The 25834-nt window shown below is 43.1% G+C and overlaps 1 protein-coding gene across 1 annotated transcript in view; it reads right to left on the bottom strand.

Moving 5' to 3' along the window:
* Window positions 1-25834, bottom strand: part of STAG1 (STAG1 cohesin complex component) — a 393382-nt gene that overhangs the window by 190599 nt on the left and 176949 nt on the right. The window contains exons 11-12 of the mRNA XM_065411120.1: window positions 12627-12750; window positions 4668-4766 (exon numbers count right to left, since the gene is read on the bottom strand). Of these exons, the coding sequence (XP_065267192.1) occupies window positions 4668-4766; window positions 12627-12750 (223 nt within the window). The remainder of the gene's footprint in view (window positions 1-4667; window positions 4767-12626; window positions 12751-25834) is intronic.

Genomic DNA, 25834 nt, shown 5'->3' on the forward strand with positions numbered 1-25834 from the left:
CTTTGACTGGCCAATATGCCAACCCAGCTAGACTAAATTTTTGTTCAAAAAATGGTTATTAACCTGTACTTATTCTTCAAGTGATTATGCCCATATACAGAGTCCTGTGGCACCTTATAGACTAACAGACGCATTGGAGCATAAGCTTTCGTGGGTGAATACCCACTTCGTCAGACGCATGCTGACGAAAGCTTATGCTCCAATACGTCTGTTAGTTATAAGGTGCCACAGGACTCTTTGTCGCTTTTTACAGATCCAGACTAACATGGCTATCCCTCTGATACTATGCCCATATACAGTCTATGGTGGTTGCACCCAATGTTCTTGAGTCGGAGGCTTGAGTTGGAGGCTTTTGCCAGCAGAACTAGCAGGCAGCATGTGCTCCCCTGTTCTTGAGCATGGAGCTGAGAGTATAAAGGGGTACGGCCACTGCCTCCTTTTCCATTCCTTCACACTGTCATCCAATGAAGATCCAAAGTAGAGGAGAAGGTGGGAGAGTCAAGGAATGTATGTGTGCCCAACACATCTCAAAGAACAATTGCTACTGTACAGGTAAGTGTGACAGAACACACCCCTGTATTCACACCCTAAATACTATTGTAATAATCTCTGCACAAAGTATGCCTTGTAAGGTATCATTTGAAAACTCACAATTTACTGGTCAGTATTGTTGTGGTAAAATATGTATGACAAACTTGTATGTGAAGTTATAAGATTCCCCTGCATGGTGTTATTAACACATGTTCCAAATCCCCCAGCCCTGCCCAAACAGAGGTTAGCAAACATGTCTGTCCTAAACAAAGGAATGTGTGCTCTGCTTAATTTGCATTTAAACAGTAAACAGTATCATCAAGTAGGAAGGGAAGACAAAGGAAACTCAAACAGGTGAAGAAAACCAGCAGGGAATATCCTTCCACATAGACTGGTTCTCAACCGCAAATGTTTTTCAAGAAGGGGACTAAAACTATAAAAAGGGACCTAAGGGACCCCTCTTTCTCTCCCTGCCCATCACATGCACTGCATCTGAAGAGACAAAGGAAGCAGTCATTGGAGGAGGAGAAATCCTGACCAGAAAGTGTGGTCAGTAATCTACTGAAACATATGGTGAGAAACTGCTTTAATCTAATATAGTTTGTTAAATTAGGCATAAGTAAATGTTTTATTATTTTTTATAACCATTTATAACTTGTATGCCTCATTACTTGTGCCCATTTAAAATCGCTTTGTAGTTAATAAAACTTGTTTTGCTGTTTTATCTAATCCATTGTGCTTCAACTGAAGTGTCTGAATAACTATTTAAGATAATAAAATGGCATATTATTCCCTTGAATGAATAATGGCATAAAAATATTGTACTGTCCATGAGAGGGCTGGGCAGTACACAACATACATTTCTGGGGGGAAATCTGAAACTGGGGATGCGTAGGTGTCATCCTGCAGTATAACTAAGGCAGGTGAGAGCCAGAGTGTAATCCCAGTGTGGCTGGCAGGCTTGCAGTTACACACAGACACTCAGGGTGTGGCTTGCATGATGGAAGGCTGTCTGTGAGTGGCCACACTGGGAGCTACTTCAGGAAGCCATTATAAGGTACCCAAGGTTGCAGGGGAGGGGTAAAACAGCCCCCGACTGGTCTGGATTGTACCCTGGTAAGTAACCACTTTTTAATTCTTCGAGTGACTGTACACACATACATTCCACTGTAGATGACTCAACAGCAATTTTCTTACAAGTAGTGGGACTTCAAATTACCTGAAGAGAGTCTGCAAGACTGACTTGCTGAAGCTCGCATTAGCTTCGGAAGGTTGAATAATTGCATAGTGTCTGGAGACAGTTACATGAAGATAACCACATTGCTGTTTTACAAATTTCCATTATAGGTATGTTGCTCAAAAAGGTTGACGAAGGGGAATCACCCTAGTGTAATGGACTGTTATCCTTTGAGGAGGAAAGACCTTAGCTAGATCATAGCAGAGCTTGATACAGTCAGAAATCCTGTGGGCTATACACTGATCTGTAACAGGTTGTCCTTTAAACCTTTCAGCATAGGCTACAAAAAGTCTAGGAGAAGATCTGAAAGATTTTGTATGGTCTAGATAAAAGGACAGAGCCCTCCGAATATCCAGCGCATGAAGCTTTATCTCATCCTTACTACACTGAAGCTTTGGAAACATCTCCAATTGAGATGGAATGCAGAAACAACCTTAGGCATAAACTTAGGGTGTAGCCTGAGAGAGACCTTGTCCCTGTTGAATAGTGTGAAAGGAGGGTCAGCTAGTAGTGCCTGAGGCTTTGATACCCTCCTCACAGAAGTAACTGCTACCAGAAACACTCTTTTAATTGATAGCAACAGTAAGGATGCTGTTGCCAAAGCTTCAAAAGGGAAACTCATTAAGCATGACAATACTCAATTCAGATCCCATGAGGGCACTGCATTGGACACAGGAGGATAAACATGTATAAATCCCTTTAGAAATCTAGTTATCAAAGGATGTAAAGAGATTGAAAATCCATTGACAGGTGGATGTAAGCAAAAATGGTTGCTAAATGGACTCTTACTGAACTAACTGAGAAACCAGAAGATTTCAAATGTCATAGGTAGCCCAATATTTGTCTGATCTGTGTGCAACCAGCTGATAACTGATGTGATTCAGCACAGACTAAAACATTTTCCATTTCGCTGAATAGGTGGCTCATGGAGTCCTTTCTGCTGTTTCCCAAAATAGCCTGGACATCCTAAAAACAGACTTTTCCCCCTGTGTTACTTAGACAGAGGTTATCCAAGCAGTGAGATGCAAAGTTTGCAGGTTGGGGTGCAGGGATTTGCCCTTTGTTTTGAGACAAGAGATCCTTCACCAGTGATCAAGCTATGGGTGGTTGAATTGAGAGCTAATACAGGTCCATGATGCCTTGGTCAGGCAGGTGCTATGAGGTTCATGGTTGCCTTGTCTATGTTCAGATTACTTGGAATTACGGGGACTGAATGGAATGCATACAGCAGATGACTTGACCAAGGAAGAAGAAAAGCAGCTGTTATGGAGCCCGGACTGCAATCTGCCCTGGAGCAGAATTTCCTGAATGTGTTGTTCAGGTTTGTTCAAAGAGGTCTAATATCAAGTACAGTAACTCCTTACTTAAAGTCGTCCCGGTTAACGCTGTTACGTTGCTGATCAATTAGAGAACATGCTCATTCAAAGTTGTGCAATGCTCCCTTATAACATTTGGCAGCTGCCTGCTTTGTCCACTGCTTGCAGAAAGAGCAGCCCATTGGAGCTAGCTGGTGGGGGCTTGGAACCAGGATGGACTGGCAGCCCCCCAATCAGCTCCCCGCTCCCCTAAGTTCCCTGTGCGGCAGCCGCCAAGCAGGCTATCAATTGCTAGCAGTTCGGGTGGGGGGGAGGAAACGGGGGGGGGGGGGGTGGAAGAGAGAGAGAGAGAGAGTGTGTGTGTGTGTTTCCCATCGTTACTGTATTAATGCTTTGGGTGTTCCAGAAGGACTTTGTACCTAAAGAATTAAAAATGTGTCAATGGCTATCACTTTAGCCAGATTATTCCAAAGGGTCTTAACACCGCAGGCACATACAGGCTTAAGCCTATGTCGCCTGATGTGCTCTAATTCTTTCCCACTCCCCTCCCCAGCTGCCATATAGTATGCTATCTTGTGCTGGTTACAGTGTGGCTCTGCCTTGAATTGTTTTCTGGAGGGCACTACAGAAAAGTTAGTTTTCATTTAAATTATTTTTTCATGACATTTTATTAAATTACCCCATCTGCCTACAAACAGACACTCTTTTTATAATAACTAATAACTAAATAAGGTACATGGTAAATCCCAGCAATTCCATCACCCAGTCAGAAACAACCTATTTGGTTGTCCTTTCAAAGAATAGTGTGGAATCATTCCAGAGAAGTACCCTTGGATGAACATTTTACATTAGTGATTAACATACTGCATGTTAATTTCAATTATAATGAGATGTAGATATCGCATCACTGGGGTGTGCCCTGAGGTCGGTCAGTTGGTCATTCATGCTCTCACACACTGTCATTAAAGAGTTATCTTTACAGCATCCCATTCCATATTATTATATATTATATTATATTATGTTATATATTAGAAAGTAAATATTTTGTTTATATATAAATATATACACACTGTGTGTGTGTGTGTGTGTGTATATATATATATACAAATTTTATATATGAAAGTACATGGGAAAACCTTCATGAGCCCTAAAATTCACTGAGATTAAAATATAAAAATCATAGGATTATTCGGTAATGTGAGAGGACAAGTGGACAGTGGGAAAGTAAGAATCATGCCCAGATCTAGTGATGGATATTTGATAAATAACTTCAAAAATAAATGTGCTGGTATCACCCTCATAAATTTCATTCAGGAATACTTCTGCTTCTGAAATGAGTCACATTTCTTTCATTTAAAAGACCAAGAGCCCTTTTCCTACTGAAAACAGCAAACATGATCGTTTCACCACTGTAGCTGGATAGTCCCCATGAAAAGTACTTAATCAGTGGCAGAAGCAGGTGAGTCTCCTTCACATAATTTATTGCACATGATTTAAGAGATGTGAAACAACTAGATAGATGAGAGACAATTCTACCGTTTTACAGTCTTTTCAAAAATCACATTTCCTCTTTTCACTCTTACCTTGAATCTGTTAGTAAATAGCTCCAGTTTAGGGAACAACTCCCTGTTGGTGTACAGACTCTGCAGAGCTTTCAAACACTTCAACCTCACTTCACCTTGCTAAAGAAAAACACACTAAGATTAGCCAAAATATCCTAATGAAATGTACATGAAGATTAAGTAGCATCCATCTAGTAATCTCTAGTTTTGTTGTACATTTAAAATTCTATGTAAATAAGTTACCAAAAACAACCTCATTAAACAATCTAACAGTTAAATTAAAATGTACAAAAATAATAGGGAATGTTCTACAAAAACAAGTGTTATACTTCTTCTGCTTCTGTATACAGAAAAGACCCAACCTGCACCACTGAAGTTCATGGAGGCAGGACTGAGTCCAAAGCTGGCTTCTAAAGGTTCTTTCAGTTGATGTTGAAAACAAACAAACAAACAAAAAAAACCAAAATAAAAACGAAAACCAGGGGAAAAAATATAAGAATTATTTGAAACTCGTGTCTGTTGGGGTATGTAAGGATTAAGTAAAGACCTGGGTAACAGCTATCATGGTAATAGGGAGTAAGGCACAGGCAATCACTATTTCTTCGCTTGATAGATAAAGTTGCCATCCTTTTCCCTTCCCTTCTGCTTGTTAAGAATAGATAAGCATTGCAGCTGCATAAGGAATATGGTTGTCTGAAGGATACCCTTTATGTGAAGAAGTGTTATCCTCAACATCCCCCCCCTTTCCTCTCCCAGTTACATAGACGAGCTCGGGGTCATGGCCCCTTCCTCCCTCCCCTGTGAATTGCTGGTTAAGGGAACTTGTGGCTACAATTACTGCAAAGAAATGTATCTTCAAGGTAAAAATGTCTGTATAATATGCTTAATGCTGCAAACAGTAAACAGGGGTGGGTATAATTATATTCAGTATATAGATATTAATATTCATTATATGGGCGTTCATATTATTAAATAAGAGTTTTGGGGTGTTGTAATAAATGTGGGTATTTACATATTAACTTAGATAAAAGAGTGTGATGTGATTAATTCGGGGCTTACTTGACAATTGGGTCGAGGTGAACAATTACCGCAATAAAGAAGTCCGTTTACTCAATCCGCCTCTGGGTCCTCCTGCTCCTTCTTTCCATCTCTAACAGTGTCTTCTGAAGGTGTACATTGAATATGCAAAAGATTGACCCCCTAGTGAATTTTTTATCTTTACAATATGAAAGGCTGGATTTGACTTTGCTCCATGTTGTGATCTTGGAGAACAGCCATTAGCAAGGGGCACTGGTTAGCTTGTGCAAAATTTCCACAAGTACCTATCTCTTCTCAATGCCTTTTCACACACTGTATGATACACAAAGCTAAGAAATATAAAAAAAGAAAAACCCATCATCTCTAACTCTGAGGCGATGGTGGGTAGATAAGTGCCAATCTAGTGAACCTATCAATCATCAGGAAACAAACTACAGTTAATCAAATGCACCACATTCTCACAAAAAAGTTATCCGCACAGATTTATAAGCTCTAAGAGTCCATGGTGAAAAATACCATGTGTAGGCAATGAAAAGGTTATAATTGGGAATTTACTACTTAAAAATTCACAATACAGTGTCAAAGCAGTGTATCTAAGTAAAAATATCATAGAATCAAAGAATCATAGAAATGTAGGGCTGGAAGGGACCTCCAGAAGTCAAGTCCAGTCCCCTGAGCTGTGGCAGGACCAAGTAAACTTAGACCATAACTAACAGGTATTTCTCCAACCTATTTTTAAAAAGCTCCAATGATGGGGATTCCACAACCTCCCTTTGAAAACCTATTCCAGATCTTAACTACCCTTTAAGTTAGAAAGTTTATCCTAATATCTAACCTGAATTTCCCTTGCTGTATATTAAGCCCATTACTTCTTGTACAACCTTTAGTGGACATGGGGGACAATTGATCACTGTCCTCTTTATAACATGTTAAATGACTGCTATCATGTTCTCCCTCAGTCTTCTTTTCTCAAGACTAAATGTGCCCAGCTTTTTAACCTTTCCTGGTTTTCTAAACCTTTTATCACCTGTGTTGCTCTCCTCTGGACTCGCTCCAATTTTTCCTTATCTTTCCTAAAGTGGGGTGTCCAGAATTGGACATAGTACTCCAGCTGAGGCCTCACCAGTACTGAGTAGAGCAGGACAATTACCTCCCATGTCTTACACACAACACCCCTGTTAATACACCCCAGAATGATATTAGCCTTTTTCGCAGCTACATCACACTGGTGACTCATTCGATTTGTGATCCACTAGAACCCCCAGATCCTTTTCAGAAGTACTACCACCTAGCCAGTTATTCCCCATTTTGTGTTTGTGCACTTGTCTTCATTAAATTTCATCTTGTTTAATTCAGACCAATACTCCGATTTGTCAAGTAATTTTGAATTCTAATCCTGTCCTCCAAAGTGCTTGTAATCCCGCCCATTTTGGTGTTATCTATAAATTATAAGCACACTCTCCACTCCATTATCCAGGTCATTAATGAAAATATTAAATAATACCAGACCCAGAACTGCCCCAGGCAGCCCCACTAGATACACCCTCCCGGTTTGACAGTGAACTATTGATAACTACTCTGAGTATGTCTTTCAACCAATTGTGCTCCCACCTTTTAGTAATTCTGTCTAGACCACATTTCCCTAGTTTGCTTATGAGAATGCCACATGGGACTCTCCCAAAAGCCTTACTAAAAATCAAGATATATCACATCTACTGCTTCCTCCTCCCCTCCCCCATCCACTAGGCCAGTGACCCAAAGAAGGAAATTCTGTTGGTCTGGCATGATTTCTTCTTGACAAATCAATGATGGATATTTCTTATAACCCTGTTATTCTCCAGGTATTTACAAACTAATTGTTTAATAATTTGTTCCCATATCTTTCCAGGTATCAAAGTTATGCTGACTGGTCTCTAATTCCCTGGGTCCTCTTTGTTCCCTTTTTGCAACTTTAAGGCATAGGGCACCCCAGGAAAATAATACAAGTCACTGAAACCTCATAAAAAAGACAGGGCTTGATTTTTGTGTCTGCCTATGTTGTGCTCATTGCTGCACCTCAAGGGCTGCTCAAACTAGCACCTGGATGAACATTCAGAGACTGAGACTATATAAATGTGGTCAGAATCCTAACCACCTCAGTTCTTTTCTCCTGAACTCCATAAATCCAAGCTGGAAGAGGGGTGGATGGGCAGGAAGTGGAAGTATACAGAAGCAACCCTTGAAGAACTACAGTTACTATTAAGTAACCTCTTTCCTTTTGGTGAGCTTTTGCATACTTCTACTCATGAGAGCCTGGTATTGTCAGTCTTTGGTAGGGTGCACTCTAGCTTGGATGTTTCTGTGATTACTATTGCACAGGAAGCTTGAGAAATTAAACAATCTCTTTTAATGTGATTTCTATGCAGTTCCACCAATTGATCTGTCTCAGGATCTTTCAAGGTATAGAAAGCATAAGGTAGGTTATTGCAATTCTGGACCATCAAATCTTGGAGAGGTCTCCTCCTGAGACAAGCCTAAGAGATGACATTTTGATTTTTGGCGAGATTGCTGCAGACCTCTCCTTTGACTTGTATGGAATCCAGAACTGCATCTAGAAAGGATATCTGCTGTGTGGAGACCAGGGAAAACTTTTCCCAGCTGATCTGAAGATACTGCAGGCTGTTTGAATTGATAACCTGAGTAGGTTGTTGGATCTAGTTCTTGTCATCCAGTTGTCTGAGTAAGGGTAGAAATTGATTTTTCATCTTAAGTGGACAGCCATCATTGCCAAGCACTTGGTGAAAACTGTGTGTGCTGTTGACAGTCCAAATGGCAGGACCTTGTATTGAAAGTGTCTGTTGCTCACACTAAATGGCTGTATTAGTACATGAAAGTACATGTCCTTTAGGGTGAAAGAACTGAGACAGTCACAGGGCGGGAGGATGGGGGTGATGTTTCCCAAAGACAGCAGGCAGAATTTATCTTTTGATGAAACTTTTCAGTTTCCACAAGATAATATGAGGGAGAGGTTCTTTCGGATGAGGAAGTGCCTGCTGTAGAAGCTTTTCCTTTGGTACTGACTCTGAACCTCTTCTATGAATCCCTCTGTAGAAGAGAATTCACCTAGAAGTAATATCTCATCAAAAGGATCCCTGAAGAGATGTGGAAGCAGGATTTAGAGGCAGCCTAGAGTTGAAAAGGATGCAGTAGCCATTCTGCACCATCTGCTTTCAAGCTGTTTGGTAGTGGGCCTGGTGGCCCTAAAGGAAGGTAAAGTATACAATGAAATTGGTTCTGTGCTCCTGACAAATGCATCAAAACTGAGGAGGCTGAAGACTGGGAGGGATCTCCTGGAGACCTGTCTCTTGCAGACTTGGTTTTAGACAATATATTCATGTAATGTTTAAGAAAAGTTTGTAAATGAGTTCCAATAGTTCATGAATTAGGGACCCTGTAGCTGGGTGGTCACCCGCTCCGGCCCTGAAAGGGTTACAGCCAGCCCTGGGAGAGGGCTGGGGCTGCGAGCCAAAAACCTAGGCTGATTGGGGAAACAGCCACAGCTGGGCCACGCCCCAATCAGGCCACAGCTGGCCCTATAAAAGGCTGTGGGCCAGGAGCTCAGGCAGTCTCTCTCTAGCTGTGGAGAGAGACAGGCCTGGCTGCCTGGGAGCTCAGCAGGGTACCTAGAGTGGAGCAGGGCTGGGGAAAGGCCAGAGGAGCTGGGGAGCTCCTGACTGGAAAACCCCCAGGCTGCAGGCCTTGGTAAAGGCCAGGAAGGGTACCAGGGTTGCAGAGGTGCAGCCCAGGGTAGGCAAAGGCAGCAGGTCCAAACCCCCCTTGCCGATGATGAGTGGTATAGACTACAGTCTACCCCAGTGAGCGGGGGCTAGATGGTGACTGGCAGTAGCCACTGAGGCGAGGTGGGGGTAGAGGGTTGCGGGTTCCCCTGGGTGGGGAGATCCAGAGAGTGGGGGTACTGCCAGGGGGCAGCACCCAAGGTAAAGGGGCACCAGGATCTGGGAGGGACACTGGGGCCTGAGGCAAGCCGGACATCGGCCAGCAGAGGGCGCTCCAGAGCTGGAGAGCTAATTCCCAGGACAACCAGCAGGAGGCGCCGTGCCGGTGAGTCTTTGCGTTGCTACAGACCCAATTTTATGGGGTTCCAGGGACTTCTGTATAGATTATTTAGGTTAATCTTTCTATCTACCCAATGGGACTCAATGGTCAGTCTAGAAGATAGCATCAGAGATGTTTAGTTTTGCAGTTTTCAAACTGTGGATTTGTGTCTCCCGAGATAACCTGCTTGTTAACAGCAAAAATGTTTTCAATATATAATATATAGAGGTGAGAAAAAACAGACCTCAACCCTATTGTCCCTCTGCAAATATGTGTACACAGAGTCAATCCCTTACCTCTCTCTAAAAGTGCAAAGTTTCAAAAAGTTCAATGAATAGAAGATTGTTGGGGGCAGAACAGATCTGGACAAGGAGAAGTCGTCTGGAGATAAATGTGAGAAGGGAGGGGCACTTTTCATTCTTCCCGTTGAAACTCACTACAACCTAGATCTAGGTTTCCTCATCAAAGACTAGTTCAGAATCCGTCAGAAAAATATTCTTGGCAACTTTCCATGCAGTCAGCATCAACTGGTGATAATCCATATTGGGATTGGACTCCCAGTAATCATGTCATTGCCTAAATCACAATGGAAACTGCAAAAGCCAAACTGTCCAGGATTCTCTGTGACAACTGAATCTACCATCTATGTGATTCCAACAACACCTGAAAATTTTGATTGTTTCACCCAGATCATCTAAATAGGTACAAGAAAAAAGAATGATATACCTTCTTGTGGAAAGAAAGAAACAGAAAGGAGTGCCAAGTGTCGTCTGATGTAAATACTCAACATCCTTACTATAGTCACTGAAGTTAGTGCACTGCCAAGGATGGACTGAGATGGTTGAAGCTCTGTACTTTACTCACTCCAGTTGCTAAGCTTGGATATTATTGCACCAGCATGGGCCTGCAAAGCCAGTGAAACATCGAAACACTCAAGTCTCAGCTGATGTGACTGCAGGAATACTTCTTATGCACATAAAAAGCACCACAGGACAAGTTTATTGAGTGCAATGTGCGCAGAATACGCTGACAAATAGTCATCTTACCACTTGCCTCCTCCTTGCTATCACTGCCCTTCACTGTTGAGGAGGTCAATAAGACCCTTTCACTCATGAAAGCTGCAGGACCTGATGGTGTTTTGCCAGAATTTGTTAACAACTTCAGAGCTAAGTACAAAAGATGGCTGGCAAGACCATTCTCCAATATCCATTCCTCGGGGTTTGTCCTGAGAATCCGGTGTGAAGCTAACTAGTAATCCTTCATAGTACCAACCTCTCTCACTCCTCTGCTTGTCATACAAGCTTAGAGAGAGAATATTACTGGCAAGGATCATACCGCCTGTAAAAGCAATGCTACCAACCAAACAAGCAGATATATAAACAGGCCGCAGCTGTACTAACCAAGTATTAGCCTTAACACCACACAAAGGTGGAATTCCAGTGAAAACATACGACTGAGGCAGCTTTCTTAGACTTATATGAGGCATACAACATGGTATGAGGGATATTATTGCCTCTTTCTAAAAGCCAGCAAAATTATTCCATGCAATGCAATGATAAAATTCTTCTGAGAAGTGCTGACCAATCATAGATTTCATGTTTTCCTTGGTGACCAGGTCAGCAGGCCATGCACTGTCAATGATGGTCTACCACAGGGATCAGTCCTATCACCAATTCTGTTTAAAATCTATACCAGCAACCTTCCTCAAACATCATCACCGAAATTTGTCTCCTCTGATGACATTGCTCTGACTAAAACCAAACCCCACTAAGATAGTTGTATCAGCATTTAATCTAAACAATCAAACAGTTAGACCAGAATCGCACTTGGACTTTTGTGGCCAGCAGATAAGATACGATCCTATCCCAAAATATTTTGGTGTAACCATAGACCAAAACCTCACAAAAATCACTAGTACCTGAAAAATATCCATGACAAAATAAAGATGCGTGTAAATCTCATCCAAAAATGGGCAGGAACAACCTGTGGAGCTGATGCAAAAAAACTCTACGGACCTCTAAAGTGGCCCTTGTCTACTATACTGCAGAATACTGCTCACCCATCTGGGCACATAGCTCCCTCACATCACTTGTCCACTCTCAACTTAACACAGTCATGCATATCATTACAGGCACAGTAAAAATCAAAGCCACAACCATAGCTTCCTGTACTGGTGTACATTCATTCACCCCAAATTTGTTGCAACACAGGAATCCTTCAGGAGCCCCATCATATTTGAGGTAACAAGGATCTCCCAATACAGGAAGACCTAAATAATATCTGAAAACTCTGACTTAAATCCAGAAAACCTTTTTGGCTTGCAGTGCAAGAGCTCAAAGACTCAGGGTTTCCCCCCCACGAAAATCAGTGGCAAGCAAGGAGGAAGACGGCAACATCGAGAACAAACACCTCATCAAGGATTCAATTGAAGAACCCAGTGGCTTTTCACTTCCATGGAAAATAAGGTCCACTGTAAACCCACACATCACATGGCAGAAGCACCTAACCTCCTCCATAAATGGAAACTTAGATCCAAACCTATTTGTGAGTATGGAAATGAACTTCAAACTAGGCGACATCATGTCAACCAATGTCCCAAACAATCATATTTTAGTAGTTTCTCTGACATCCACTCCATGTCACTTGAAGCAATCAATTGGCTCACCAGCCTAGACCTGGACATCTAACACTGATGGTTTTAAGCTACACAAACGAAGATGATGACTACAGAAATATATCGGTCAAGAAATAAATGAAAGGAAAAAAAATAATCAAAATGTGATATATTGAACAGGAAAAGGAAACGTGCATTTTTCCTGGTGTCGTACTCTGGAAAATACTACTTACCCTGTCATGTAGTGTCCAACCGACATATTTTAAATAACTATCATTCAGGAAGGCATCACTGTACATTTTCATCCACACTCCAATTTCCTCAATACAAACGGCTCTAATCTCAGCAATAGCATCACTAGAGAAAAAGAAAAAAATAATACTCTTTGACTTGAACCTTGTTAAACACAATTTTCCCTTCATCCCCATTAGTCTAGTGATAATTTACTAGCTCCTTATAATACCACAATATTTATGGGTCTGTCTTTACTTTCTCCATCATACCCACACTCTGATTTTGTCCTCTTTTATCCTTGTGTTCAACTCTGATGTCTCAACTTGTCATCCTCAAACCCACCAACTTATCAGTTTCACCCCATCCCCTCTGTATTTAAGTATGCTGTTTTTATCATCCTAAAGAGAGAGTGTCACTCTACTCCACTCCTCAATTACTCCATCTCTTTTCTTCCATTATTTCAAAGTTCCATAAGTAGCTGTCAATCTTAATGTCTTGACTTAGTCTACTCCATCTGTTTCCAAAATATGATCTACAAAGATCTATCTGGTTGCTTGACTCTCTTTTTTGATCCGGATACTTCTATGAGTGTTCAGGCTCCTTTTCTGAAGAGGAGCCTGAAAGCCTGGAAGCAATGGAGAGGAATCAATCTAGTTTTTTTCAGCCAGAGACCCCTGCTCAGATCTCCATTCCTGAGATGAACTTGAGAACTGGAGGTGCTGGATGACTCCAAGGTGGGGAGAGAAGCTTAAGGCTGCAAAGCCACCAGGTTTGACCCAGTCCTATGATTCACTGCCTGCAGAGAGACCAAAGGAACTGATGCAGGGGCAGACCACAGTACTGCATGCAAACTGGTCACATGAGAGAGGACCAGGGAGCTTCACTGTAGTCAGGGAAGTTGTGGATGGAAACACCCATGTTGCAGCAGCACCTACTGGTCTTGGGTGGTTCTATGGGTCCCATCTGCTGTGATAACTGGGTCTACAAATTTACCCTAATTGTGAGCTCAACTATAAAAAGTGTGTGAACGTTCATAAAGTGTCAAAATAGCCTATAATAATAAACAATGATGGGAAAAGTTCCAAAAGGGAGAGAGAGAGAGACTGTATTAGTACAAACAAAAAGGCCTACAGATATAATTCAAGGACTGCGTAAAGATTATATCTGGTAAACAAGAACAGTGTGAGAACAAAAATTTATTAACCAAAATTGGTGTGTTGGAAAGTGGTCTTATTGGAGGACAAAATAATGAGAGGATGGGCTATTCTGCCTACCACTCCCTTAAAAAAAAATGGGGGGAAAAATATGGATGAACAGATGGAGGCCAACATTATGCTGGCTGATGGAAAGGCAAGAGAAGAGGAAGAAGCAAGCTTCACCATAACGGCTGCCACACCCACAGTCTCCTGGGAATCCAGACCTCCGTCATCAAAATCCTGAAAGATGCCCTGACCAGACCTGGCCAGAGAGATGGAGACAGATGACACTGCCACCTCCACCAGCTTTGGCTAAATCCTGAATACCACCAGGGATGAGAGAGTGAGTGACATTGAAACACCTTTGTGTGTTCTTTTCCTTCCCCACTTATTTCTTCTCTTATATCCCTCTCCTTTTTCCTTTTGTATAGTGAGAGTCTGACTCAGCCATTCAAGACTGCATATTCTGTAACACTGGTATGAGTCATGACCAAAAAGGCAACTAAAAGCAATATTCTAAACACTTCATTGCTGGTAAAGTTTGCCAGGTCTCAGAGTGGTTGATCAGACCATGTGCTGCATCTGTTTTTTTTCCACCAGTGAGGCTGCAAGTGAAAATCAACATCAGAGACAGAAGCTGTATTTTCTATCTTTGCTATTCTTTTCTCTCCCCTTTTGCGTGTGCTTGTTTTGTCTTCTTCGGAAATGGGATAGGCCTTTAACAATGACAGCTCCAGCCCATCTCAACTAACTTCTTGTCTTTTCATCAAAAAGGACAGTTATCTTTAATACCACCCAAGAGACTGTTAAACATAGGGTTTTTTATTCTAAAAACTCTGCAGCTAAAGGGAAAGGGAACATGGGATGTTACAATGAAAGCCTAATTTAATACTTTATATTTCAAATGCTTTAGCTGTTTTTTCCCTTCTGTGTATCTTTTATAAAAAAGATTTAAGGATTTTTATTGGTGTTTGCGCCATGGTACTAAGCAGGCAAACCATCAACACAGAAACTTCGTCTGCTTTGAAACTCCCTGGTTCTTTCAACCTCCAAGGCTGAACCATTATCTGTCACCCTGCTGAGATGGGTACACCCCAACCTCAAATTAAAGAAACCATTCAGTCCATGATGGAGGTAATATTCATTATAAGCAGAGTAGGACAATGACCCAGCTGTCCCTACCAGGTATCTCTCAATTTCTTTTTAATCCATATACAGACATGAGATATTATATGGATTAATGCTTTATAAATGCCAATAAATTAGATTGAGCTGTGGGAAATTTTTTTACCCTTATTGGGGAAGCAGCCATGATGATTTAAAAAAAAAAAAAAAAAAAAAAAAAGGTGCTGTTTAATCAAATTTGCTATCTACCAAGTATTTCAAGTATACAATATTTCAGATCAGAATATGTTGGAATCTCTCTCTCTTATTGGCAGTTGTTTTAAAAATAGTTTTCTGGAGTGGAGGTAATTATATCACATGCAGACCAAAGTGTAGAGGCGGCAGGCCTGAACGAGAGGAAGGGGAGGTTAGTGGGCTCCACAAAGGGGTGGGCCACCTGAACTGTAGCTAAAGGGGGAGAAGAAAATAAAAGGGCTATTTATTTTAAAATGAAAGAAATAAAGAGAGTAATGAAAGAAATAGAATGTACGGGTTAAAGAACAGTCAAAAAGGTAATTCATAAGGACCAAAACAAAATGCCAAGTATGTAAGGTTATAAATATAATTAACAGATAACCATTAGGGCATTCTTGCTGGGGATGCCTTATATCTCAACTCCAGTTGGGCAGATGCAGAATCATTCTCCTTCCAAATTCACCATCTAAACCTAAAAATCATTTGGGAAGAATTTAACGACCACCCCAAAAAAGAAATCCAAGCCATCACAACTATTCCATAAAGCCATTTGTACTCAGGAGGATTTCTCTCAGCTTCTTGAAGGAAACACCACCTAAACAGAGAGAAAAAAGATCCTTCTTGCTATAAAAGTTGACATGCCAGAGATTCTCACAGAACTCAAGGGACATAGAACCGATATTCAGTCCACACTGCTGTTTATAAAAAAGGACATCTCTGACCTACGTGGGAAGTTCAATATAACTGAAAACGAAGTAGGAAAGAATGATGTCTGCAGCACTATAGGACTTGTAGACCAGAATCAAGTATTTGGAGACAGAAGCAGATTATGGACCCTGCTTCTGCTTATGGAGTCTGCTTTCGCTTACACCACAGTATATCAGTCTGATCAGTGTAAGAAAGAACCAAACAGGCTGACAAAGTTCAATAGTTAATAGTATAATTAATCTAATCATATAGTACATATTGGAGTCGCCAATTTGAATAGGGTTATCACAGATGTTACACTTCAGGTTGTTATTATAAAACAATGAAAAGTCTTAACCGAAATTAAGAATATGCAAGAGGTGTTCTTTGCAGCTGGGCAAGAGGGCTCGTTTGGAGCTTTCCCAGTCCTCAGTCATAGCTGCCTATGAAAAACTACGTTTGAGGACATTGATCCTGCAGCAACTGTACAATATACAGGAAAGCATCCTACAATGGAGGATGCCACAGACAATTCAGGTAAAATAGACTTAACATTCAAGATTTTTTTTTTTTTCCGTTTTATGAATAATGACGTATGTCCTGATCATGCAAGGAATTAGGTACTGTGGCCCTTATACAGAAAAGAACTTAACCATATGATTAATCCTTAACTCATGCTTATGTGCTTTGCTTGATGAGGGCCGGAGTACTCAGCAACTTGAAATATTGAGCCCAAAAATGGATAATCAAATACATTTGTTCACATTCACTTATCTAAGACAAAGATTGCAGTTGTTACTCTTCTCACAATCTGTTCTTACAGAGAGAATAGAGGCAAGCACAGGTGGCTTTCAGAGGAGAGCATGATGATGCTACTCAACATGCTAGCGTGCATCTTGACAGAAAAATATTAGGATGTATGAATAAACTCCCTAAATCAGCATAACAATTAGTATACAAAAAGAAGCTCTAAAAGACAGAAATGAAGGTTACTCACCTGCCACTGCAGTTCTTCGAGATGGATTCTGCACATTCCCACTCATGGGATGCACAGATGGTGCAGCTCTGACTGTGGAATCTATTTGAAGGAGTGTGCGTTGAAGCACTCTCACACTCCTACGTCCCTCTTTCTGCTCCTGCTCACCTCCTGAGGGTGAGGCTATATAAGTGGGCATAGCACTCCACCCACCTCAGTTCCTTCCACCACTTCATGTCCAAAGTTGAAGTAGGACTGAGAGAGAAGGAAATGAGGGCAGGGACCATCAATGTGCATAATCCATCTTGAAAAATTCCGGTTACAGGACAGTAACCTTCACTTCTTCTTGGAGTAGCTTCTGCACATTCCCACTCATGGCATAGTTTCATAAGCAGCACTCCTGCCTGCATAAAGTGGGGCATGGAGTCCTAATTAAATAACAATTGTAATATTGCCGTACCAAACTGAGCATCCAATGTGGATACCAGATATAGGGAATAGTGTTTTGTAAAAGTATAAAAACAAAGTGGCTGCTCCACAGATCTCTAACATTGGGGTATGTCTAAGGCAACTCACGGAAGCCAGCTTGGTCCTTGTGGGGTGCAATCTAAACCCCTCAAAGGAGAGGGACATAGGTTTCTTTTAGGGCTGTCAAGCGATTAAAAAAATTAATTGCAATTAATCACACTGTTGAACAATAACAGAATACCATTTATTTAAATATTTTTGGATGTTTTCTACATTTTCAAATATACTGATTTCAATTACAACACAGAATACAGAGTGTACAGTGCTCACTTAATATTTATTTTTGATTACAAGTATTGCACTGTAAAAAAGCAAAAGAAATAGTATTTTTCAATTAACTTAATACGAGTACTGTAGTGCAGTCTCTTTATCATGAAAGTTGAACTTACAAATGTAGAATTATGTACTAAAAAACTTGCATTCAAAAATAAAACAATGTAAAATTTTAGAGCCTGCAAGTCCACTCAGTCCTACTTGTTCAGCTAATCGCTCAGACAAACAAATTTGTTTACATTTGAAGGAGATAATGCTACCTGCTTCTTGTTTACAATGTCCCCTGAAAGTGAGAACGGGCGTTTTCATGGCACTGTGGTAGCTGGCGTCCCAAGATATTTACGTGCCAGATGGGCTAAAGATTCACATTTCCCTTCATGCTTCAACCACCATTCCAGAAGACACATGTCCATGCTGATATGGGGTTCTGCTCAATAATGGTCCAAAGCAGTGCGGACCGATGCATGTTCATGTTCATTATCTGAGTCAGATGCCACCAGCAGAGGGTTGATTTTCTTTTTTGGTGGTTCTGGTTCTGTAGTTTCCACATTGGAGTGTTGCTCTTTTAAGACTTCTGAAAGCAAGCTCCACACCTCGTCCCTCAGATTTTGGATGGCACTTCAGATTCTTAAACCTTGGGTCAAGTTCTGTAGCTATCTTTAGAAATCTCACATTGGTACCTTCTTTGCGTTTTGTCAGATCTGCAGTGAAAATGTTCTTAAAATGAACAACATGTGCTGGGTCATCATCCGAGACTGCTATAACAGGAAATATATGGCAGAATGCAGGTAAAACAGAGTAGGGGACATACAAGGAGTCCAATCAAAAATGTAATTAACAAATGTTTTTAATGAGTGTTATGTCCTCTGCAACGGTGGCCGAAGCATGAAGAGGCATACGAACGTTTAGCTTATCTGGCACGTAAATACCTTGCAATGCCGGCTACAAAAGTGCCATGCAAATGCCTGTTCTCACTTTCATGTGACGTAAATAAGAAGAGGGCAGCATTATCTCCCTTAAATGTAAACAAACTTGTTTGTCTTAGCGATTGGCTGAACAAGAAGTAGGACTGAGTGGACTTTTAGGCTCTGAAGTTTTACATTGTTTTGGTTTTGAGTGCAGTCATGTAACAAAAAAAAATCTACATTTTTAAGTTGCACTTTCATGACAAAGATTGCACTACAGTACTTGTATGAGGTGAATTGAAAAATACTATTTCTTTTGTTTATCATTTTTACAGTGCAAATATCTGTAATAAAAATAATATACACTTTGATTTCAATTACAACACAGAATACAATATGTATGAAAATGTAGAAAAACAAAATATTTAATAAATTTCAATTGTTATTCTATTAAACAGTGCAATTAAAACTGTGATTAATCGTGATTAATTCTTTTAATCACGACTAATTTTTTTTTAGTTAATCGCATGAGTTAACTCCTATTAATTGACAGCCCTAGTTTCTTTGCAACATTCCTCTGTACAAAGCCTAACTCACTTAGACAGGCACTATGATGTAATTGCCTGTCTTTTACTCTCAGTCCCATAAAAGACAAACAGCCTCTGTGATTTCCTGAATTCCTTGAACCTAGTCAAATAGAAAGAGGAGGTTACTCACCCTGTGCAGTAACTGACGTTCTTCGAGATGAGTGTCCCTGTGGGTGCTCCACTCCAGGTGCTCCACTCCAGGTGTTGGTGCGTCCCTGCGCCTTTGCTCGGAGATTTTTTGCAGCAGTACTCATAGCAGCCACGCATGCTCAGAGGCTGCCCCCGCTGTGAGTCTAGGTTGATAGTACGCATGCGTGGCCGGTCTCCTCAGTTCCTTCTCTACAACGGAGGCCCCTCAACTCCGAAGTAGAGGGGAGGAGGGTGGGTAGTGGAGCACCCACAGGGACACTCATCTCGAAGAACGTCAGTTACTGCACAGGGTGAGTAACCTCCTCTTCTTCTTCGAGAGATGTCCCTGTGGGTGCTCCACTCCAGGTGACTTAAAAGCCGTGTATCTTAAGGAGGTAGGGACTTCGGATCTGATAGGAACGCCGTGGATAGTACAGCCCTGCCCAAACGTATGTCAGATAGAGGGCCTTGAGTAAGGGCATAGTGTTTAACAAATGTGTGCTCAGAGGACCAGGTGGCTGCTTTACAGATATCAGCCAGGGGAACTTTGCATAAGAATGCTACAGAGGCAGCCAGAGATCTAGTGGAGTGTGTTCTGATGCCGTCTGGAGGTGTAACTTTCTTCATCTGATAGCACAACCGGATACACTGAGAAATCCAGTTCGAAAGTCTCTGGGTAGAAATAGGCATACCTTTGGAGCGCTCCGCAATGGAGACAAAAAGTCTGGAAGAATTTCTAAAAGGTTTGGTTCTATCCAAATAGAAGGATAAGGCCCTGCGTACATCTAGTGTATGCATTGAGGCTTCGAACGAGTTCGCGTGTGGTTTCGGAAAAAAGGTCGGTAGGTGTATTGGCTCATTAATGTGGAATGACGAGTGCACCTTTGGAAGAAATTTGGGGTGTAATCTGAGGGTAACCTTGTCTTTAAAAAATAGCGTATATGGTGGGTCTGCCATAAGAGCTGCTATTTCTCCTGCCCGTCTGGCAGAGGTAATTGCCACTAGAAATGCTGTTTTCATCGAGAGGTGTAAAAGGGAGCACGTGGCTAGGGGTTCAAATGGTTGTTGAGTTAGGCAAGACAGTACTAGATGACGGTCCCACGGGGTGGTAGGTGGTTTAATGTCTGGGTATAGGGTTTGGAGTCCCTTGAGGAAACGCTTGGTGATAGGATGAGTAAAGACAGACGTGTCATCAATTCTGTCGTGAAAAGTTGTAATAGCAGCTAAATGGACCCTGATGGAGCTGAAAGAAAGGCCGGATTGCTTAAGGCCCAATAGATAGTCAAGTATGAGCGAAAGAGATACCGACGTGGGACAAAGTTGTTTAGCGGAACACCAATGTGTGAATCGTTTCCACTTTCGTAGATAGGTGGTGCGAGTAGATTGTGTTCTGCTATGTAGGAGCACCCTTTGAACTTGTTCAGAGCAATCTAGTTCGCTTTGGGAAAACCATGTAGGAACCAGGCTTTGAGGTGAAGCATGGACAGGTTGGGGTGGAGAAAGCGGCCGTGTTGTTGTGATAGGAGGTTCGGAATGAGAGGCAAGGAGATTGGTGGTTGAATCGACATTCTGGTGAGGAACGGAAACCACGGTTGTCAGGGCCACGACGGGGCAATTAGGATCACCTTGGCCCGGTCTGTTCGTATTTTTATCAGGACCCTGTTGAGAACCGGTATCGGGGGAAACGCATAGAGTAGGTTTCGGTGCCATGGGATCATGAATGCGTCTCCCAGGGAATGCTTGCCCAGTCCTGCTCTGGAGCAAAAATTGGGACATTTCTTGTTTTTTTGTAGTTGCAAAAAGGTCTATGGTTGGGTAACCCCAAGTGCTGAATACGTTGTGAATGGTTTTCTCGTCTATCTCCCACTCGTGGTCCCATGGGAAGCGTCTGTTTAGTTCGTCTGCTGTGGTGTTCATTACTCCGGGAAGATAGGTGGCCGATACCCGGATGTTGTTCGCAATGCACCAATTCCAGAGCTTCATAGCCTCTGTGCACAGCGAATGTGATCGAGCTCCTCCCTGCCTGTTTACATAAAACAAGCATGCAATGTTGTCTGTCATTATGCGTACGTGATGATTCTTGATTAGTGGCAGGAAGTGACGGCACGCATTGCGAATAGCTCGAAGTTCTAGGACATTCACGTGCAGGGAGGTCTCGGTTGACGACCATAGTCCCTGTACTGTGTGGTGAGACATGTGTGCACCCCAGCCTGTCAGAGATGCATCGGTGGTCAGGATGAGTGATGGAGCCTGCTGAAGAAAAGGGACTCCAGAGCAGAGGTTGGAGTGAACTGTCCACCAGTGTAGAGAATCTTTGACTCGGACAGGTAGGGAGAGAGTCTTGTTTAGAGAGTGCACATTCGGTCTGTAAACCGTGGCCAACCACGCTTGGAAGCACCTCATGTAGAGACGTGAATTCTGGACGACAAAAGTGCACGAGGCCATGTGACCTAGTATTTGTAAGCAGTCTCGGGCAGTCACCTGGGGACTGTTGCGAATTTTTGTGGCCAGTTGGCTTATGGAGTTGAAGCGGTCGGGTGGGAGAGATGCCAACCCCGTCCGGGAGTCGAGGTCTGCTCCTATGAACTCCAGGTGCTGGGTGGGGCGTAATGTGGATTTGTTTTTGTTTATTTGTAGGCCGAGAGATAGGAAACAATCGACGGTGAGCCGCGTGAACCGGAGAGCTTCGTCGAACGTTGAGGCTTTGAGGAGGCAATCGTCGAGGTAAGGGAATATTATGACCCCTTGTTTCCTGAGGTAGGCAGTGACTACGGCTAGGAGCTTGGAAAAGACACGGGGGGCTGTGGACAGTCCAAAGGGGAGAACCCTGTATTGAAAATGTGTCGAGCCGAGGGTAAATCGAAGGAAGCGTCTGTGGGCCGGATGTATAGTGACATGGAAATAGGCGTCTTGTAGGTCGAGGGCAGAAAACCAATCGCCCTGCTCCAGTGCTGGGATTATGGTGGTGAGGGTAACCATCTTGAACTTTTGCTTTTTGACAAATTTGTTGAGACTCCTGAGGTCGAGGATTGGTCGCCATCCGCCATTTTTCTTTTCTGTTAAGAAATAATGGGAGTAAAAACCCTTCCCTTTGTGTCGTTCTGGGACGATTTCTACTGCTCCCAGATGAAGGAGATGTTGCACTTCTTGGAGGAGTAGCTGCTCGTGAGAGGGGTCCCTGAAGAGGGACGGGGAGGGTGGGTGGGTGGGAGGCAAGGAGAGGAAGGGGATGGCGTATCCAATTATAACTACCTCTATGACCCACTTGTCGGAGGTAATGTTCTTCCATTGGTGGGAGAATGGTCGTAGGCGGTGTCCAAAGATAGGTGTGTTGGCTGAAGTGGGAACGCTGTTTTCTAAACCCTCGACCAAGGCTTCAAATCTACCTATTAGTTGGAGGGGGTTGAGGCGCCCCTGCAGAATTGGGACGACGACGCTGGAATCTTGGTCTTTGACGTTGTTGTTGTTGTTGTTGCTGCTCCTGTGGTCTATGGGAATGTTGTGTAAATGCGGGATAGCGTGGACGTTGGTACGGTTGGTATCTATATTGCCGTCTTCTGGTCATAGGTGTCTGGAGACCTAAAGACCGGAGGGTTGCCCTTGATTCCTTCATTGAATGAAGCACGTCGTTCGTGGTAGAAGCAAAAAGTTTGTCACCGTCAAAGGGAAGATCTTCAATGGTGCTCTGAACTTCTCGAGGAAAGAAAGAGGAAGAGAGCCATGAACCCCGTCGCATGACAACTGCTGTGGCGGTCGATCTTGCTGCAGTGTTGGCTACATCGAGGGCCGCTTGAAGAGCGGTGCGTGATATGCTTTGTCCCTTGGAAACCAGAGCTGTGAATTGTTGTTTTTTCTGTTCTGGAATGTTGTCAATAAAATCCATGAATTTATTATAGTTTTTGTGGTCATATTTTGCAAGGACTGCAGTATAATTAGCTATACGAAATTGTAGGGTCGAGGATGCGTATACTTTACGACCAAAGAGGTCCAAGCGTTTGCTGTCCTTGTTGGCTGGGGTGGAACGGGAATACTGTTGTTTGGCCCTTTGGTTCGCGGCGTCTACTACCAATGAGTTTGGTACCGGGTGGGTAAAAAGGAATTCAGAACCCTTTGGAGGGATAAAGTACTTCCTGTCCGCTTGTTTACAGGTAGGTAGGCTTGTAGCTGGAGTCTGCCAGATGGACTTAGAGGGTTCTAAAAGGGCTACGTTGATTGGTAATGCCACCCTAGAGGAAGAAGAGGGCTGTAGGATGTCCGTTAGCTCATGCTGTTGCTCAGTGACTACCTCCAAGTTAATTCTCAAGTCACTGGCAACTCTTTTAAAGAGGTCTTGGAATTTTGCGTAGTCATCTGACGGTGTTGGAGGAAGGGGAAGTAAGGCTTCTTCAGGCGTTAGCGCCGGCTCTGCTGGAATAGGAGCAGGGCTAGGTTTATCCTGGAAGTGTGACTGTGCTGCCAGGTGTCTCGTGTCACTGGCAGATTCGTCAGGTGGTGGTGCTAGACCGGTGTTGCGCCTGGTCGAATTGCCATAGCGCACGTATTCTTGAGGGTACGATGCCCATGGTGTCCAATATTGCCATGGTGGTGGGTAGGGCACAGGTGGTGCCATCCAGGGGTTCACCCCCCCAGGAGGCAGGATCCTGAGAGTAGATTCATAGATTCTAGGACTGGAAGGGACCTCGAGAGGTCATCGAGTCCAGTCCCCTGCCCGCATGGCAGGACCAAATACTGTCTAGACCATCCCTGATAGACATTTATCTAACCTACTCTTAAATATCTCCAGAGATGGAGATTCCACAACCTCCCTAGGCAATTTATTCCAGTGTTTAACCACCCTGACAGTTAGGAACTTTTTCCTAATGTCCAACCTAGACCTCCCTTGCTGGATGAGGTAGTTTTCTTATAACCTCTATTGACTGGGGTCTGGGAGTGGGAGTCTTGATATGGAGAAAAAACTCCCTGTGGATCAGTTTCCTCCTCACTGGAGGAAGGCTGCTCAGATCCTGACTCAGGCATTGGAGAAGAACAGGCATTCATCAGGGGAGACTGCAGGATAGGTGATACCAATAGATCTGCTGTCTGAGTAAATTGAAATGGTGAGGCTCCTGCGTGAGGTGAAAGCTGTGCAGGGGGAGGTTGCCGTGCGGGAACATTCCTCTGAGCAGGGGTTTTGCCTGTGAACTCCCTGTCTGTCTGCTCCGCGGTTGTCGGTGCCGCGGTCGGTGCCGGGCGGGCAACATCAGCCTGCAGGGGATCAGGCATGTTGTAAAATGTCGGCACCGCGTCCGTTGCGGTGCCGAACGGTGCCATAATAGAGGCAGGCAACTGAAAGCCTGATGCCTCGGCACCGGAGCCTCGCGCCGCCGCCGCAGCCTCAGGCGGCTTTCGCGCGGTTCCTGAGGAGCCCGGCTCATCAAAGTTGCTGAGGTGAGGAAACACAGGCAGGGAGACCGTTGATCTGCCTGAAGAAACCTTGTGCCTCATAACCTTCTTTGGTGAAGAAGGCTGTCCCTTCTTTGTAGATTTTTTCAGTTTTTTTGAGGCGGGGGGGCTGTGGCGGGTAGCGGAGCCGGATTCAGCGCCTGGGTCTGAAACTGACCCGATAGACTTTTGCAGGAGGAGCAATTTAAGTCTAAGCTCCCTGTCCTTCCGTGCCCTGGAACTGAGTTTACAGCAGTGGGCACATTTTTGGGGAATGTGGGCTTCCCCCAAACATTTTATACACTTTGAGTGGCCATCTGATAGCGGGATAGCCTCCTTACATGTAGAACAGCGCTTGAAGCCTGTGGAGCCCGGCATGGCCGAAGCGGCTGTGGCTGACAGAAAAAAGGTGTTTTTTTGTTTTGTTTTGTTTTTTTGTAACAGATAAACGAGGTAATTAACTACACTAACAAAGAACTGACAACAAACTAGTTACTAGAAGGGTAATTTTAGCAAGAGTGAGGGATTTCCTAACGAGTCTGCTGAGCTCCGTCTCAGGCAGGGGACGGTAGAGAAGGAACTGAGGAGACCGGCCACGCATGCGTACTATCAACCTAGACTCACAGCGGGGGCAGCCTCTGAGCATGCGTGGCCGCTATGAGTACTGCTGCAAAAAATCTCCGAGCAAAGGCGCAGGGACGCACCAACACCTGGAGTGGAGCACCCACAGGGACATCTCTCGAAGAAGAAGCAAATGCTTTCTTGGCATCTGAGATCATAACTTTCACTCCCCTGGATGAGAGCGAGGGTTTAGGAAAAAATACTGGTAAGTTAATGGACTGGTTAAAATGGAGTTCTATTACCACCTTAGGGAAGAATTTAGGGTGTGGGTGAATTACCACTTCCTTGGTTGTTTTATTGGAAAGGTGAAATAAGGAACATTATCCCAAAGTTTCAAAGAGAGGTTTCATAAGCTGAGTAAACATTAGGTTGAGATTTTATGTTGGTGTATGTTCTTTGATCAGAGAGTAAGAATTTATTAGCTCCTTCATGGATCTTTTTCTGGTGTTATGACTAAATACAGTGTTATTGCCAAGCAATATTGTTATTGATGAGCAGAGACAGCTGCAAGAAGCACTAACACAG

Source organism: Emys orbicularis, chromosome 9 (assembly GCF_028017835.1).
Source record: "Emys orbicularis isolate rEmyOrb1 chromosome 9, rEmyOrb1.hap1, whole genome shotgun sequence".
NCBI lineage: Eukaryota > Metazoa > Chordata > Testudines > Emydidae > Emys > Emys orbicularis.